Consider the following 17660-nt stretch of genomic DNA (forward strand, 5'->3'; position numbering starts at 1 on the left):
TACGTACGTACGTACGTACGTACGTACGTACGTACGTACGTACGTACGTACGTATGTATGTATGTATGTATGTATGTATGTATGTATGTATGTATGTATTGGTTTAAAAAAAAATGTATGTATTGGTTTTACGAAAATGTCAGCGGAGCTTTTTTGCATTTTAACAACGTATTTGGCCCTTCGAAAACGAAATTTGAGCTGAACTCTTCCGAAGAAAACTGCAGATTTTCTTTACAAATTAATCCAAATTTCTGAGGCGATTAAAGCCGTCCGGCGAACATATCAACCGCCGAATAAACCGTAACGTTCCGGTGCGTTTGAAGCGTTCTGTGTTTGCAGAAGTTACGTTCAACAGTTTTGTATTTGGCGGCATATTGGGTCGACTCGCCGTTCTTTTCGACTGCGCCTGTAGGTAAAAATGCAACATCAAGTTTAAACGTCGAACATAGAATTCATCACTTGAGCAAGCAAACTCCAAACCCGAGCTGAAATTTTTAAACATCAGTAACCCGGGCAAAGGTTTGTTTCCCTTCGAACTCACTTTCAAATAGTTGAGAATAAAAAGGACGTCAAAAATTTCGGTTTCTTGGCTGTGATAATTCGTCCAGAAATAACCTACAGGTCACAGAGAAAAAGAAAAAACAATCACAATACAACATCAACTCTGCATGGTCTAAATAAGGCCACATTTATCACACTCATTGTGTCCACACATTGCAAAAAGTGTCTTCTTCACATCTTCATGAATTCCTGACTCTACTCACATTCTGACCCATGCTAATTAGGCCAACCGTAGCTTTGTATGCCTTTCCTACCTACAAACACGGAAAACTAGACTACAATGAGATTCAGTCTACAGAACTTGCCGCTGAGGTAAATCGAAAACAATGGCAAATCAAGAGCGTACTTACTAGAGTAAACTTGGTGGAGTTTATCCTAAAGGAAGAAAATTGAACCACACGATAACAGGTTTTAAGTTTAGATTTGTTTTACGATTTGGCTATTAAACCAGTCCTTGATCCATCATCGCGTTAGCTACTTTTACGAATCTACCCATATTCGCTCCTTTGACGTAATCAACGGAGCCGCCAGGGTGCTTGCCGTACTTGAGACACTGTTGGTCAATCTCCTTCATAATGTGCTGTAGTTTGGCGTCTAGCCTGCGAAGGAAGCGGCGCTTTCGCCCCCAATTTTCCCCTCTCCCTTCCCCTTTCTAGCGCCTGCCACGCAGGCTATTTGGCGTCCACCTCTTCTCTTGTCCAAGCCGATCGCAGACTGCTTTGGCTCATCTCCAATCCGGACACCGCCACTCCCCCTGCATTCGATGTCTTCCCTGGAGCGAACAACACCTTGTTCTTCTGAAAGACTCGTACCGCTTCTGGCTGGGTCGGCATGTTCGCACCCTCTGCTACCACAGAGCATCCATTCTTCACCAGCTTCTCGGTGTCTTCTTTGCTGATTCATTCTGAGTCACGCATGGAAGAACTATGTCACACTTTATGGACCACGGGTTCTGTCCTTCCAAGTAAGTGACGCCGCCGTATTTCTCAGCATACTCGCGGATGCGTCCGCGTTTGACATTCTTCAGCTCGAACACAAATGCCAGTTTCTCCTCTGTGATGCCATCTGAATCGTGAATGGTTCCATTTGAATCTGACAGCGCAATGACCTTGGCGCCGAGTTGAGTGGCTTTCTCGCATGCGTATTGGGCAACGTTTCCAGACCCAGAAATGACGACGAGCTTTCCCTTGATGCTGTCATCTTTGGATATCAGCATGTATTGAACAAAGTACATCAAGCCGTATCCAGTGGCTTCTGGGCGCAGCAAACTTCCTCCCCACTCGATTGCTTTCCCAGTCAGCACACCAGTGAACTCGTTTCGGATCCGTTTGTACTGTCCAAAGAGGTACCTAATCTCCCGGTCCCCTACTCCAATGTCCCCAGCGGAAACATCCGTGTCCGGACCAATTTGCCTCTGGAGCTCGGTCATGAATGATTGATAGAAACTCATCACCTCGCTGTCGGTTTTTCCCGTGGGATCAAAGTCAGCGCCACCTTTTCCACCCCCCATGTGAAGAGTCGTGAGACTGTTCTTGAGAATTTGCTCGAATCCTAAGAATTTTAAAATTTCGAGATTCACTGTGGGATGGAAACGCAGACCGCCTTTGTAAGGACCAATAGCTGAGCTGAACTGAACACGGAATCCGCGGTTGACATGAATGTTGCCTTTATCATCTCTCCAAGGAACTCTGAAGATGACCACCCTCTCTGGTTCCACCAGTCTTTTTAGGATGCTCTGTTGGTTGTACGCAGGATTTTCCTGACGAAATCCCTACACAGAGTGAACAACTTCTTCTACTGCTTGGTGAAATTCATCTCCGTGGGGGTTTCTTTCCTTAACGTAATCGATGAATTCCTCGGCCGTGCTGAACTCTGCCATTTTGCTCTGTAATAACAAGACGTTAACGACATGTTAAGCGTCAACGCTAGCCGCTAGGTTCATCACAGAGGGCCAAACGGGCATTTTCAAGATCGTTAAGTGCCGTTATTTTTTGTCCTATTCGTTATGCCTATACTCTGTATTGAAATGATACTAGTACTAGCTTGCACATGATGCTTAAGCGGAGTAATCTTTCCAACCTTTCGCTCGGTAATCCCTGACTTGTTTAACCATTACCTGTTTTACAGGCACTCCGCATTAAAAGTTTTTTTTTATGCTAAACTATGTCTGGCTTATTACGTAAAACTATAAACTCGTAAAATGACAGTTTAAAAAATTTGGTGGAAGCGTCGAATATTCATGCCAGTGAGCGCGTAGAAAATACTTGAGACGATGGCTTTAACTCGTCTCCTCAAGGACTTACCACTAGTTTGAGATAAATGGTTGAAACTGACTTCTCAAATAAAATTTAAGTTAAAATATATCAGCATTGTGGAGAATATTTTTATATTTGTACTGTAAGGTTTTTCTGTTTTCTACTCAGCCAGGAGAATTTATTCCTGGAGTTGTCCCCAATGCTTTAGTTTACAGCTGTAGTTTAGTAAGGTTAGACGGAGGAACTTAAACATATACAGGGTAGTAAAATGTTATTTTCACATTCAAAGTATTTAAAAATTGTGTAATTTTGTCGAAACCGCAACTGGACTTTCTCTTCCGTTTTCCATATAAGGTTGTAGTCCCACGAAAATTTTCGTGTATCCACGTGGGTTTATGACGTGAAGGATGACGCAATTTTTTCTAAAAATAAATTTTTTGGTACAACACATGGGGACGCGTGGACCCCACGCTTACGGTCTCCATCCCTGATTATGACTCCTGCATTTAGTTAATGTCGACAGTTCCTACAAACAATCAAAGTACACAGATCTAACTTGTTTTTATTACACGATTCTTCTACAGAATTCTATACAGTTACACCTTGTTTGGAAAAAATGATTTGACTAATGCTAATACGTATCCTTGACTACATCAAACGCACTACATGACTCGTTCCCAGTCGTCTCTCTTGTCTTTGAGGAGAAGCGCACGCGAAGGAAATCCGCTCTCGAGGGGAGAGAAGACTGTAGGGTGATGGGAGAGGGGACGAGCAGGCCAAACGCGATCGAAAACGGCTGTTAAGCCTATATTTTTTTTGTTTATGTTCTACTATTTTCTTTCGCCGTTTGGTTTTTCTTTGGTATAGTAAAGCGAGCGAAATACGCAAGCAAACGCAAAAATTTTCCCCCACGAGGAAACGCGACGCACGGAGTACCATCCTCCCGCGCGTCGCGTCTCCTCGCACGATGCAATTTTCGCGTGAACTCGCGTGTTTTACTTGCTTTACAATCCCACGTTAAATAGGGAGTTACTCACAGACTAGAAAACAGGGAACAAAGAACCTCCTAAAATACCTTAATTGTCCTCAATGTTTCTTGCAAATAGCTACCTATCGTGTGATATAACTAAAAAAAATTTACAAAGGTAAGAGAAATTATTGGATACTGACCTCAATAAAATACGCAAAACGTACAGAAAAAAATTCGATCTACATGTAGTGTACCTCTGATACGTCGAAATATAAACAGTTGGACATGCACAATGACAGCTCGTGAAACAACGCCCCGAGTATCTACTCCTAGGCCCCTAGCACTGAAGGATCTCAATCTGATAATTGTACATTTTCAATTTCTAAACGCAGGATCTACAAACAGTATTTTAAATATTCTAACGCGATTATTTTGCCTGCGACCAGGATAAATAATTGTCAATAACTGAAAGTCCATTGGTGTAGAAATGTTAAAAAGACTCGTAAAAAAGTGCTCTGCCCAATCAGAGGAAATATGCAATTTTTCAAACCAATCAGGAGCAAGCCAAAATCCACATTGACTTACGTTTGTTCACTTTCCCGCCCTTACCACTGGTTGCAAGTTTTCCCGCGCTTACCACCGGTTGCAAGTTTTCCTCCGCTTGCCACCGATTGCAAGTTTTCCGCCCTTGTCACCGGCCGCAAGTTTTCCCGCGCTTAGCATCAGCCCCATTTTTCGCTTTGAGCTCTGATTGGCCTTTTGCAACGGTTAGTTACTACTTGTGCTAAGCTGAGATTTCTACCTGGAAATAACCATGAGTGGGATGCTATCGTACATAAAAAGAGGTGTTTTTACGCCTACGTATTCAGCGCATTGTAACCAACTCCTCGGATGCTGTGGGATGAATTGCCACAGTATCATCAAAATCTTTCTTTGTCGCCCCCATTTTGACCGCTACGGAGAATCCTTGCAACATTTCATCACAACCTATTCCCAGAATGTGAAGTCCAACAATCTAAAAGAATAATAGACAAAGAAACAATTAAGCGGATAGTAATGTCATTGGTCAACTCCCCACTGAAACTACCAAGTTTAAGTATCTCACTAGTTTACCGATCAATTCGAACCTTCACTCCCACCCCCCCCCCCCCCCCCCCTCACCTGAGCATTTGATCTTTTACCGTGGCTGGGGAGTGGGGATTTCGTAGGAGAGAGGTATTTGAACCAGATTTATCTTTTGGTCTTACGGATTTCGCGCGTGGGTTTTTTCCTGGTTTCTGACAGTTTTTCAACGACTGTATTTCGCCTTTGTTAGCGAAAGGCTCACTCAAAACGTTGCTTCAAAATTGTTTTTGAACGTGTCATTGATACATATCTGTCTGCAAAACATGACTAGTCATTGATTAAAACTGAAAACTTGACCTCGAAGAGAGCCCTTGGAGTACTTAAGGGTGGGGGGTTTAAACGCCTTTTTGGCCCCGGCAGGAGGATATTTGAACAAGGCAATCTTCAAATCCCAAGGGTTGCCCGGAGGGGATGTTTAAATTTTCAATAACATTATTGATCGAGCGGAAGCTCTGTAAAGCTCCCCGGTGTACTAATAGGGCTTTTACGGTATAAACCCTCCGATAGGATAAAGGCGTACAGATGAGGAATTAAAAAACTGGTATTTTCATAAAGGAATTATTTTCGCCTTACCTTTTCTTCAGGCAAAAGACAAACAAGTTTCATCAAGGTGGCGGTCTTTCGTTTCGTGAGCGCATGGTACATGTTAGTGAAAGATGACTTGTAAATCTTGATTTTATCCTTCCCGAATTTCGCTTCTGCTTCCTCTGTAAGTGAAACAAATGATAGTAAAAGAGCAGTTCAATCGAGCCACTTAACGAAATACCTTGGTTTTTTTTTAAATTTAATATAGAATTTTTTAGATAAAACTAGTGAGTAGCACGTCTGCTAACTCTTACAGTTCTAAAACGATTTATTTTCTCCTACGCGTTTCGTGTGACTAACGCACACTTCGTCAGGGAGTTTTACAATACAACATAAGTGACCTGTATATATACCTACATAAAAGACTAAAATAAATTTTACATTACGTAAAGCCGCACCTACGCTAGCGGATTCACATGTAGGAAACAGGCGAAAAGGTGTGCAAGGCGTTACATATTTTGTACTTGACATAATTTTGGGGCCCACAGTTTTAGCTAAAACTGTAGGAGAAAATAAATCGTTTTACAACTGTAAGAGTTCGCAGACGTGCTGCTCACTAGTTTTATCTAAAAAAATTCGCTTCTGCTTCCTCTGTATCTGAAACAAATGATAGCAAAAGAGGAGTTCAATCGAGCCACTTAACGAAATACCTTGTGAAAGTACGAACTTTCCACGGTTTGGGTACTAAGGCTACGTAATACATTTTAACAGTGAACGGTTTTTTTGGGGGGATGTTCTTCTAAAATCACTCTTTTCATGACGCCTAAAAAAAGACGTCGAACAAATAAAAAGTAGTGGGCCATTTCCGAGTTGCTTTGAAGCTCATTACGAAAGCGAGGGTTCGTACATAGTTTTTATTGTGAAAATTAGTTTTCATTCAAATGCAAGCAAAACTTTGCACTTAGCCTCGCTTTCGTAATGAGGTTCAAAGCAACTCGGCAATGCCCTATCAGCGACTATACGCACACTTCACAACATATATCAGAGTTAAATGCGAAAATGAACCGACCAGGGCGCGAAGTAAGCCCCACAACACAGGTGCAAAGCGCTGGAGAACATACAGTTGTAAAGTGAAAAGTGTGGAAAGTGACGGAAAACGTGCAAACGGTTCCGTTTGCATGGGAAAATATGCAATCAACTTGTAAAGCATAGGAAAACATGCAAATGGTGGGAAGCGATGGAAAACGTTCAACCGCCACCACTGACTGGTTGAGAAAATAAAAAAAAAACCCTTTTTTTCTTACTGACTAGACATATAAAATTTCCCAACTAACCACAGCACCCTATAAACACAATATAAAAGCAACCGCACAAATACTAGGGGAGCAGGGATGGCGCAGTGCTGAGAGCACTCGCCTTCCACGAATGTAGCCGGGTTCGATTTCCAGACTCGACGTTTTTCTCCAGATACTCCGGTTTTCCCCGCTCCTCAAACACCAATACTTCGAAATTCCAAATTGATCTGGCAAGTGTCCCAATTAGTGCTTTGCGCTAAATACATTGACACTTAAAAGGGGGGAGTCTGGTTAAAATTTTGAGTTGAATTATGGACTCAATCATTTTTTTGTTCTTGTCGTAATTATACAGGAAAACTATTCAACTTTAAAATATAAACACTTCTAATGTCACAAAATACCGTGAAATAGTAAAAAAGTTCAGTCTTTAGTGACGTGTTCAAATTTGTTGATCCGTTGCCATGGTAACCGATTCAAACAAATGTATTTTGGAGGCGTTTTTTACACCGATATGAAGTCCGATGATTCCCTTGTTCCTGCAGTCCTTTCCAAGATCATGTCCGTTTAATATTTCCAAACGTGAGAGGCCTGGCTGCATAGTACAGAGTTATTTCGCTGTCCGTGAGGATCGCACAAGAATCTCTCGCACGAGGCCATGCCAAAAGGAGCAAAAATCGGACGTAAATTGTCCGTACTGAAAAAGAATTGTCAAAAAAAGAAATCAAAATTCAAAGGAGTTCAAAAGCAAAAGAAAGTGCCTGTAGAACTGGCCAGAAACGCTGCTACGGAAATCACGTTTGTCGGTGAAGATGATGTTGTGAGTGAACAGTCTGAACAGATTCCACCGCCCGCTGCTTCGGCTTCGTTCAGAAAAATTGCTGCTGAATGCACAGAAAGCTCCTCCGATGAAAGTATAGATCCTAAAGGTGAAATACCAGAAGGATATCGTCTTGTGTCCATGGAAAGTCTCAAAGAATTTGCAAGGAGGATTCATTCAAATTCGCCATGTGCTTCCGGTGAGATCATTATTTTCAATTACTGTAAGCTTATTTTTACTTTCACAATTCACATAGTATTCTCATGTGCTTCTATATTGCAAACTGAAATCATGGCTGGTTTGTACCACTGCCTGAAAATACCATACAAAGAAAGACATAAGTATTGCCCAAACAATTCTTGGTGCAGGTGACAAGAAGAAAATTCCTTGCCCAGATAAGCCTCATCACTTAGATCCAGTGTTTGAAAAGCATTTGCGACCTATTTATGAGAGGCTCAGTGATCCTGCTCTTCTTGCACGGTGTCTTCCAGGCTTTACTCAGAATGCAAATGAGTCTGTGAATTCATTAGTGTGGGTTAGATGCCCAAAGCATAAATGGCATGGGAGAAGGAGGATTCAGCTGGCAACAGCATCAGCTACCCTGCACTTCAGTACAGGAGCAACTGCAAAGCACGAGGTGATGGCAAGGGCTGGGTTAGCTGTTGGGGCCCACACCAGAAGAGAAAGCAGCAGAAGAGACTCTGGGCGAATTAAAAAGGCTGAACAAAGGATCCAGGATCAGCACAAAAAATACAGATGTGCTCGAAGACAAGCGAAACAAAGAGATGAGGAACAGCGCCGACAAAAGGATGGCACAACTTATGGCGCTGGTGCATTTAACGAACTGACAGTTGCAACAGAACCAGCTAGAAAGAGGAAAAAGAATTAGAAACTATAGTTCATAACTATAAAATGATCTGTTGATACTGCAATAAGATTACTTTTATTAATTTTCTAGTGATGGTTTCCCTTAGGGAATGTTTCATCACTGATCTTGCTTTCCAAATTTTTAACTGCATTTTTCTCAAAATAGCATTTTTGCGGAGTTTTTAAATGCCCCCCTAGGTTTTTTCTCTTTGGTTTCATCCAATTTCTACCAAATTTGGCTCAGGTACTTATGAAAGGCTGTTCTACAAACCTATTGAGGCTTTTTTCCTTTAGATGAATACAGTTGACGTTATCCCCGGTTGAACTTTTTACAAAATTGTGCTGTTGCTATGGCAACGCAATGTGCTGAAAACCGAAATCGCTCAATAGGTTTGTAGGGGAGTGTGTGTAGTGTTATTGTGAGAAATACTAAACTTACTTTGTAAATAGAATAGAAAAAAAAGCAGGGGGGCGTGAAATTAGCAGAAAAAAAGCTTTTATGAAGAATTTGGTTAATAATTAACCACAAATTTGCTTATCATGGTATGTAAACCATTCCAACATTAGATTGTGGTCTACTCTGTTTGCATGCAAAATTCTATGATGATACATTAAATAGCTGGAATTTTATGCACTTTACAATCTGTTACAAATTTGGGCCCAAAATGTAACCAGACTCCCCCCTTAAACAAAGTGACTTATTCAGTTAGTACAAACAACCAAATTCATAATTACAATACAAGGCACGCAAGCTCCTTTCGTCTACCATTATGTAGAACAAGTATCCGGCAATTCTCCGTTTTTTATCAAGGTCCAAAATTTTTCAACTCTCTTTCTCCTGAGATTACTGGCTCTTCATCTCACGCGTCTACTTCTTTTCTATCTCTTGCACTTTAAACATTATTTGTAACCATTGTAATTTATTAATCATAGTAACTTGTGCGTGGCAAATAAACTAAAAATATATACTTTGGGCAGTGAATGCAAACCGTTACCTTGTGTGAGTCCAACAGTTCCTATTGGCGGATGGCTAAAAACCACAGTGGGTATGTTATTGTAATCCAGCTTTAAATCTGTTTTGCCATCAAACAATCTGTGAGCTAATCTTCTACCTGCTGCAATGGCCACAGGGGTGAGTAAAGCTTTGCCACATACATCGCCTAAGGCATAAACGCCAGGTCTTGATGTGTTTTGGAACTGAAAACAAATAAACAATCAAACGAAAGAAGATTGTAAATTTTGTCTTCATTAAGCCGGTTATCTCCTCGGTTACTGTTGCTTTCTTGTTTCTCACATCTCCGTCTCCACCCTGTCCGTCACCCTCCGTCCCCACCCTGTCCGTCACCCTCCATCCCCTGCCTCCACCCACCAAACCTCTGCACCCCACCCCAAAAGCTGATATCACAAACTTACTTCATCAACCAATATGTTTCCCTTGTTGTCCAAATCTATCCCCTAAGAAAACAGAATGAAAAAACGTCTTACTTAATTATACGACAAAAAAATTCATCCAGTAGAAAAAGGGCACAAGTGATGGTTCTTGACCAAAGGTAGCTATGTTTGTACATAAAATATTCAGCAAAAAAGGCTAAGCTTGAATAACATTCAATGCATTTGTTAGTCTCATGGACTGAAAACTTACCAGACCATCTAATCCGAGAGTGTCGGTATTTGGAACTCTTCCAATAGCCAATATCACACAATCATATCCAGACAGAGCCACCTCATCTTGCTTGTTCTTCAATGTGTGTACTGTCATGAGACCAGTGGCACTGTCTTTTGTGATCTCTTGGATCTGAAAGAAATCAAATTGACAAAAATCAAAGTCAGCAGTTGAGAAAAAGTGGTACGTAGGAGAAAAAAGGAAAGGAAAGAAAATCAGTTTCTATGCCAATAGACTGTCAGTTATTGTGGCAGAATAATCTCGTTAGAATATTTTTACATACTGTTTGTGGATCCTTCATTTAGAAATTGAAAATTTATGTACAAGTTGTCAGAATGAGATCTTTCAGTGCTAGGGGTCTATAGAAGTAGATATTCGGGGCGTTGTTTCACGAGCTGTCATTGTACATGTCGAACTGTTTATATTTCGACGTATCAGAGGTACATGTACATGTACCGTGTTGAGATCGAATTTTTTTGCTGTGCTGTACTGGGCTGGGACATGCCATGTCATGCCATGCTGTGTGCAGACCATTGTTTTCCCCTGCCCCACCTACTGCTCTTTTGTTTAATGAAAATTAATTATAAAAGACAAAACTTTTTTTCAGAAAGAAACAGTAATTACTGTTGTTACTGTTTGCCTGGTTTTTTAATTAACCCTATCGGTAAGAATTTTTGTAGTTTTAGCTTTTTTGCTTTCATCATTTTTTATTTTTTATCAATTTGAAGTTTTTAACCCCATTGATGATATCTTTGTAGTTTTAGCTTCTACGGTTTGAATTGCTGTTTTTATCATTTTGTAATTTTGTCTGATATATTGTATTTTTTAACCTTTTGTATATTTTCTGAAAACCACATTTAGTGAACCAAAGCTTCCTAATAAAAGATTATTATTATTACTGTTCCCTCTTCCCACCATTTATTTTTAGCAAGTATGGATCAGGCTCGATTGGGAGCTGCTGTTTGGGAATGACCCTGCACTCATCACAAAGCCAGACCCAATGGAGTGGCAGAAATCAAGCCTAGCGTGGATCTGCTCCCACTAATCATAAATGTTACGCCTGTATATCCCTGGAAAGGAATACAAACTTTAAATGAATATATTCATCATTTAACGGTGCTTGGTCAACAACATTTTGCAGGTCACTAGCATTCCTTATAATTTTGGAATAAATAATTTGACAAAAACCACTTGGGGAATTCCTCTATCACAAGGCATATATTAGGCTAAAGAGTGCTGAATGTAACCTGCTGCTCAAGATCACTTACAGAAGAATGTGTGTGTAGTTCAATTCCAGCCTTCACCATTTCATTGGTGACTCCTTCACTGAGCATTGAATCAAAAGATCGAAGAACCTGTTATAAGAAACACTATGTATTAAAACATGACGGCAACAGTGGGAGCTATGTTTCTTTATAGAAAAAAATTCTTTTTCCCAGCTGGCCGGATATATGACATAAAAATCAAACGATGGGGAATTACAAGAGAGAAAAGGATACGCTGCGAATCTGACGGATGTGAAGTGGAATTTCAGGATGAAACAAAAGCAAGCAACCATTCAAGACAAAGCAGGTGAAGCCTACAGTATGTATGACTCATCTTATTATTTTTCTAATTGTAGATGGAGTTTGCATCCTTTTTTGCTATGCTGGTCACTCTATTCCCAAGGGTTGTAAAGTAATCAGGGAGGAAGGAGTAGTGCAGTCAACTGTAGGTTGCTTACTGAGAGGCAAGGAAGGAGAGAGAAGGGAAGGGTAAAGTTGCCAAGGGTGTGTCTCTCAACAATGTGACCCAAGCTTGACTGCCAAATTTGAAACTAACATAGCACAAAATAAGAGGGAGAGGTAGAGCTGTTTAAGGTGCTGTGTGGCTGGTTGGGGGGGGGGGGGGGGGGGATATAAAGTCATTAATGGAGTGCCTCTCAAAATCAAAGCCTCAGTTTAAAAAACAAACGTCGAACCAAATAGTTGATTTCCTGAGCAAGAAATGACAATATTATTAAAGATTACTATTAATAGGGATTGATTTCGACCTAAATCTTAAAAGGAAAATTAATGAAAAAATGTTACACAACATTTCTACAACTATGTGTCCTCAATGGTGCTGACATAAAGTCATTGTAACTTTGTGTAACGTTTTTATTGTTAATGCTACATAATTCTCATTTGTTCACCAGGCTTAAAATATTACGTCACATTGCGCATATGCCACTTAGCAGTATGCAGGATGTTTGTCCCATGAACCAAGTTTAAAGGCCTTGGTTCCCATGATCGAGTCTCCTGAAGCTCAGTGATAGAGCATCCAAACTAGTAATCAGAAGGTCTTAGGTTCGACTCCTGATAGGAGCACTCGGAATTTCTTTTTTTTTTTTTTTTGAGTTTGCCTGTCTGAATAATACATCATTCTCAGTAATAATTACTTGTGTAGAGTCAACTCTTTTACCTTGTCATATCTTATGAGGGATGACACTTGAGAGCCAAGAGCATTCAGTATTCCCGCCAACTCAACAGCAATGTAGCCAGCTCCTATCACAGCAACTTTCCTATTAGACAAAGAATTAACAAAAGTAAGTAACATTTTCTAGTCAACTGAATAACATCATGCTTGGCCATTTCCCTAGTATACAATGATCAACACGGTGAAAGTTAGTCTTGGGATTAGGACAGTTGTTGGTGACATTCACTGACAGTTTGAGCATAAGTTATTTTCCAGACCTATTTCCCAGCAAAATAATGTAAAATGGACACGTCTGTTGTCCGTTCCTCCAGACCATCAACATCATCATCATCATCATCATCATTGTCAAGTCATGCTCACTGACTCACATAAAGAGCTTATTAAAAGATAAAGATGTTTATATCCCTGAATGATTACTGCCATGACAGCTCCATAGAAGCTGAAGTGTTACTGGCTGTGAAGCCTCAAAACAGAGATGTCAATTGATAATTTTATGAGTTTATCTGTCTATCGTTGTCTTCCTTCTTCTTTTTCTATTGTCAAAGCACATTACATACTTAGGCAGATCTTCTAACTCAAAGAAGCCATCACTGGTGATTCCATACTCGGAGCCTGTCAAGGGATGCAATATACGATCATTATGATGATCATGAAATGATATTTAACAACAAGGAGAATTGGTACATTAATAAGTTTCTTGAATATCATAAACTTAAAGAAAGTTATTGTACCACTGAATGGCCCTATAGTTGCTATAGATCGACAAGAAAAGACAAGACAAGCTGATGAGCATTGGAATGGATGCAATCTCTTCCATGAAACATTCACCTATTTCAACATAAATTTCATTAAGTAGTCATCAACAGATTTTAGACTCAAAGCATATTTTAATTTAAAATAATGGTGGCTATTATGCGAAATATTTCCCAATCAGGTCCAATCTCACTGATGTACATCTCACCTCGAAAATTAGGTATAGTTGGCCGTCCTCCAATAGCAATCAAAATGTGTTTGCCAGTGTACACATTGTCGCCCACTTTGACGTTTCCTTCAGGTGTGAAAACAGCATGGCCCTCGATATACTCCACATGATCCTTTAACACAGAAAGAGCTCAATTATGAGGTAGAAAAAGTAGTTTTGTCCCACAGGAGACTCATAAGGATGGAGTTTAACCTGGTGTCTGCGGCATTCACGAAGCAACTAGGAGTATTGCAGTAACTACTCCCCCCCCCCCATCCCCCTCAGCCCATGATTAAAAGTTAACTGAGGTTTTCAATGTCTTGCTGGTCAATTTGCTGGTTAAATAAAAGTGGTTGTGAAAGCTAATTTCAAGCTAATGTTAAAAATATCAAATCTTTTGGAAGAATCTTTACCGATTAGCAATTAAACTCGAATCAGAGTACACATTAATCCAGGATTAGCCTAATCGGGCTTTGAACCACTGGGCCCTGGGATACAATGTGGAGTAAATTAAGTCTGTTGTGTGAGTCCTGAAACAACAACTTAGCCTCCAACCAATGATCCTTCTATCTTTTGACCAAACTGTTCAAGTATAAGAGTGTTCAGAATTACCTCCCCACAACCATATGTATGAACTTCACTTGGCTTCAGGGCGGGACAATTGGGTGGGGTGGGGAATGACCCTGACCTGCCAGGCAGAAGATACCTTCATTACTTACCTTAATTTGTAAAACCAAGGTAAAGTTTGGCATAATTCACCCCCTCTATTCCCATCTTCAAATCCCCTAGGTTAGTAGTCTGTTAGTATTATGGGGTATAGAATTTTCAAAAGTCATGCAAATAAATAGTACCTTTTGTAGATTATTCTCATAAATGCCATTTAATCTCTTGACATATGCATCCCTTGAATTCTTCACAGTCCTGCAAGAAATAGTTGGATCATATGTTTAATGTTGATATCTAATAATAATCACTATTTATAGCTCTGTAATCAACTCAAAACATAAAAATATACTCACTCCCAAGAGAAATTATTTACGGTGACATCAAAGCCATAATCAGCATGATCGTGAATATATTCTGCATGGACAGCTGTATTGAACATCACCTTGAACCAAGAAAATGACAAGAAACTCACAATAATGTATAGTCATAAACAAAAGTCATCTAAGAGTTAGCTAACAGACATTATTCAAATCAAATGCAAAGACTATTTAAGAATCTAAAATTAATAAAACTGAAATATGTGGTTTACTTTTCTGAACTTATTTTAGGTTTTATTCATTTTTATTTCATTAGTTTTTAAGGAGGAAATATTTTTTGACATGTTAACATATATCAATGACAGGCACAGATCCAGGAAAAATGTGACTGTTTTCTGAAAAATATGCAGAAGGCAGGTTCTAGGGAAGTCCAGGCACCCTTGGGAAAGTTTTAAATTTTAACTCCTGAAAGCACCATTTCCTGGGTTTTCAAATAATTACACTGACAGGTATTTTCCAACTTAAACCTTGGAATTTTCTTTTATTCTAAGAATATCTATTTATTGTAAAAAATCTGATTGTTTTCCAAAAAAATTGCAGTGGAAACCAGTCTGGATCTGTGCCTGTGTGATTATATGCAGAACTGACTCTTAAGGACGGTGCCTACTAATGTTACTGCGCATACGTTCTGCGCATCGCGAGATACTCGGGTTTCTTATGGGTGGTGCCTACTAATACTGGAGTATTTTTGCGCAGTTTAAAACTATACGGAGAAAGTAGAACCTACCAAATGCTTTTGGTATCTCAAAAGAAAATTGGGGGTAACCATGCATTTTTCAGAGATAATTAAGCTTCAATTTAGGAAAAAAATCCCATACATTGCTTTATATTTTGGCGTTTTTTAGAGATATTTTTGCTTAATTATCTCTTAAAAATGCATGGTTACCCCCAATTTTCTTTTTGGATTCCAATAGGCCTTGCTGAGATCTGCTTATCCCGCATAGTCATAAACCGCACAAAAATACTTCGGTATTAGTAGGCACCGTCCTTAAGACTGCACTGACCTTCTTGGGAACACATCCAACATTGACCTGATAAGAAATAATAGAAAGTACATGAATTAATTTGATAATTATTAAAAATAGCAACTTTTTTTTTCCCACTACATTCTACCCTGTCCTTCAAAACAAAAAATTCCTTATTTCAGACCTCCATTGTAAATTCTTCTTCTTCTTTTTTTTTTTTTTTGGGGGGGGGGGGGGGGGGGAATTGATATTTTCTAACTCCTACTTGCCAGTGGCTTAATTTGGGGGCACCAGCGCAAGACTAACTCACAGTATACAGACCATTGTCTCAGACGACTGTCAGCAACAACACTGATACAATGTTTTGTGTACTTATTGAAGACAATTTTGTGCAGTCTTTATTTCTCCTTTTTCTTCTTTCTCTCTAGTAGGGGAAGCAGGGGGGAGGGGGAATGGGGGTGTGGAAGTTCTTACTCCCAAAATGGTGAAACACTGCTTTAAATGATAATGATTTCCAGTTGTATTGGCCCAGCCTTGTTCCCCAATGGGTGACATGTGTCATATTTGACTATGTGCCAAGGAGAACAGTGGGAACAAGGCTGGTATTGGCTCACCTTTCATGTTAGGAGCTAGCCTGTCTGTATATGCTGTGTGCTTCCCGAAATATCTATATCCCACACCACACAACCCATGAATGGTCTTTGGAAATTTTTTAAAGGGGAGAGAAGCGTTAAAAGCCAAAATGTCTTTTTCCAGAGGGGTGGGGTGGGATCCAAACCAACGAAACCTTCCCTGGAAGGGATATACTAAGATATTTTCTGGAAGACCACATCACGATAGTAAACCTGTCCTTCCCTACCACTAGGAATTTTTGGTAGGGGTGTTATAATGGCTCAGTTCTACAAACCCTGACCCTCTTTCAGACCAAAATGTGTAATTTCCTGGTATCCTTTTAGACCTGGCCTCTAAAATCTATATTCATTTCTGCAATTTAATCCATACCCATTTTCAGGCTTTCAGACTAAAATGGTTAGAATCCCTACCTTATCTCAGACCAAAAGGGCTAAAAAAACCATACCGTTTGGGATTGCACACAACTATATTAGCTTGCCTATAACTATATCCCCACCCCCTTTCCTGGGTCCTGCCCACAACACCCCCACTCCCCCCCCCCCCCCTCTCATGTACCATAAAATTGACATTAGTCATTAGCACTTGACAATATAAAGTGCTCCAAATCTGATATTCATAATGACTGTGCAGTTTTTTTTATTTTAAATTTCACGCTGGCTGGCTCTATTTATGTCATGAGCACCAATATTGTACATGTACCACAGCTAAGCTCACACCAAAATTTGAAAGGTTTCGTCCAAAACTTGAGAGTGAAGTTTATCTTATGATCATCGCTGATTGTAGATGTACAAATAAGTACATGAGCAGATCAAAACCACGATCACAAGTTACGTGGACAATTCCTAAGTAGCACGGAGGCGTACCCCAGACAGGTTTATCATTTACAAAATAATGAAACTTGAACGCAATTCAATCACAGTGACTTTATCCAGAACATAGCCTCACAGTAAACAGCAAGGTAAATGAACTATTCACGGCTGTCTCACCCTTGACTTAGCAAAGGTTAATTGATTATACCTTGCATGCAGATATAAGCTTGGCCAGCTAACGCCGTTTTTATTCATGTCATTGAATCAAGGTGACAAAATTAACACCCAAATAACTAATTGAAATATTGAACCAACCATAGCAAGAAATCGAAGTCAACTTTGCCGTCTAACAATAAAACTAAGCCAATATCATCACTGGGAAACGAGTTGCTTCAAATGTCTTCAATCTGGGCGCGTTTGCTTCTGCCTATACTCACACAAGTTCCTCCGAGTCTTCCATGCTCTATGATAGCTGTTTTTGCTCCAAGAAGAGACGCCCTTCTTGCACTTCCCAGACCGCCGGAACCACCACCAATCACAAGGTAATCAAATGTCTTAACTGTTTGAGACATCATTAATCGGAGCGACAGGCGCATCTGAAAAGAAAATCGATTGAGTGACTAAAAATTGTCACTGCAAAAATATGAGAATGTGACCGATGAATTAATAACCTTTCTCCAGACTCACCTCCGGTAGCATCTAAGCGCGCAACGT

The 17660-nt window shown here is 40.0% G+C and overlaps 1 protein-coding gene, 1 long non-coding RNA gene and 2 pseudogenes across 2 annotated transcripts; 2 read left to right on the forward strand and 2 right to left on the reverse strand.

The window, feature by feature from the left end:
- Positions 1-106: 106 nt before the first annotated feature.
- On the reverse strand, positions 107-2440 carry LOC146451990 (NADP-specific glutamate dehydrogenase-like; annotated as a pseudogene).
- Positions 1010-4283, forward strand: LOC146451991 (uncharacterized). The gene is made up of 2 exons (XR_014859838.1): positions 1010-1143; positions 1232-4283. It is a non-coding gene; the product is annotated as an uncharacterized LOC146451991 (long non-coding RNA).
- On the reverse strand, positions 3363-17604 carry LOC146451992 (glutathione reductase, mitochondrial-like). The gene is made up of 13 exons (XM_085098204.1): positions 17384-17604; positions 15544-15570; positions 14516-14604; positions 14348-14417; positions 13497-13629; positions 13093-13147; positions 12521-12620; positions 11347-11433; positions 10058-10210; positions 9829-9870; positions 9411-9612; positions 5485-5618; positions 3363-4801 (listed from the first exon to the last, which is right to left on the reverse strand). The coding sequence occupies exons 1-13, from the start codon at positions 17540-17542 to the stop codon at positions 4652-4654; spliced, it is 1401 nt and encodes a 466-aa protein (XP_084954330.1). The 5' UTR covers positions 17543-17604; the 3' UTR covers positions 3363-4651.
- On the forward strand, positions 7099-9354 carry LOC146451993 (uncharacterized; annotated as a pseudogene).
- Positions 17605-17660: the final 56 nt, after the last annotated feature.

The sequence above is a fragment of the Pavona decussata genome, unplaced genomic scaffold (assembly GCF_977016875.1).
Source record: "Pavona decussata unplaced genomic scaffold, jaPavDecu1.1 SCAFFOLD_381, whole genome shotgun sequence".
NCBI classification, from domain to species: Eukaryota; Metazoa; Cnidaria; class Anthozoa; order Scleractinia; family Agariciidae; genus Pavona; species Pavona decussata.

What these genes read in the sequence shown, in the direction of transcription:
- LOC146451992 (XM_085098204.1), bottom strand. Translation starts at nt 17,542, where the DNA reads ATGCGCCTGTCGCTCCGATTAATGATGTCTCAAACAGTTAAGACATTT. An exon ending in ATGAGAATAATCTACAAAAG is followed by an intron (nt 13,630 to 14,347) that starts GTACTATTTATT and finishes TCTGTGTTAAAG; the next exon opens with GATCATGTGGAGTATATCGA. An exon ending in GTCTTTTGCCTGAAGAAAAG is followed by an intron (nt 4,802 to 5,484) that starts GTAAGGCGAAAA and finishes TTATTCTTTTAG; the next exon opens with ATTGTTGGACTTCACATTCT.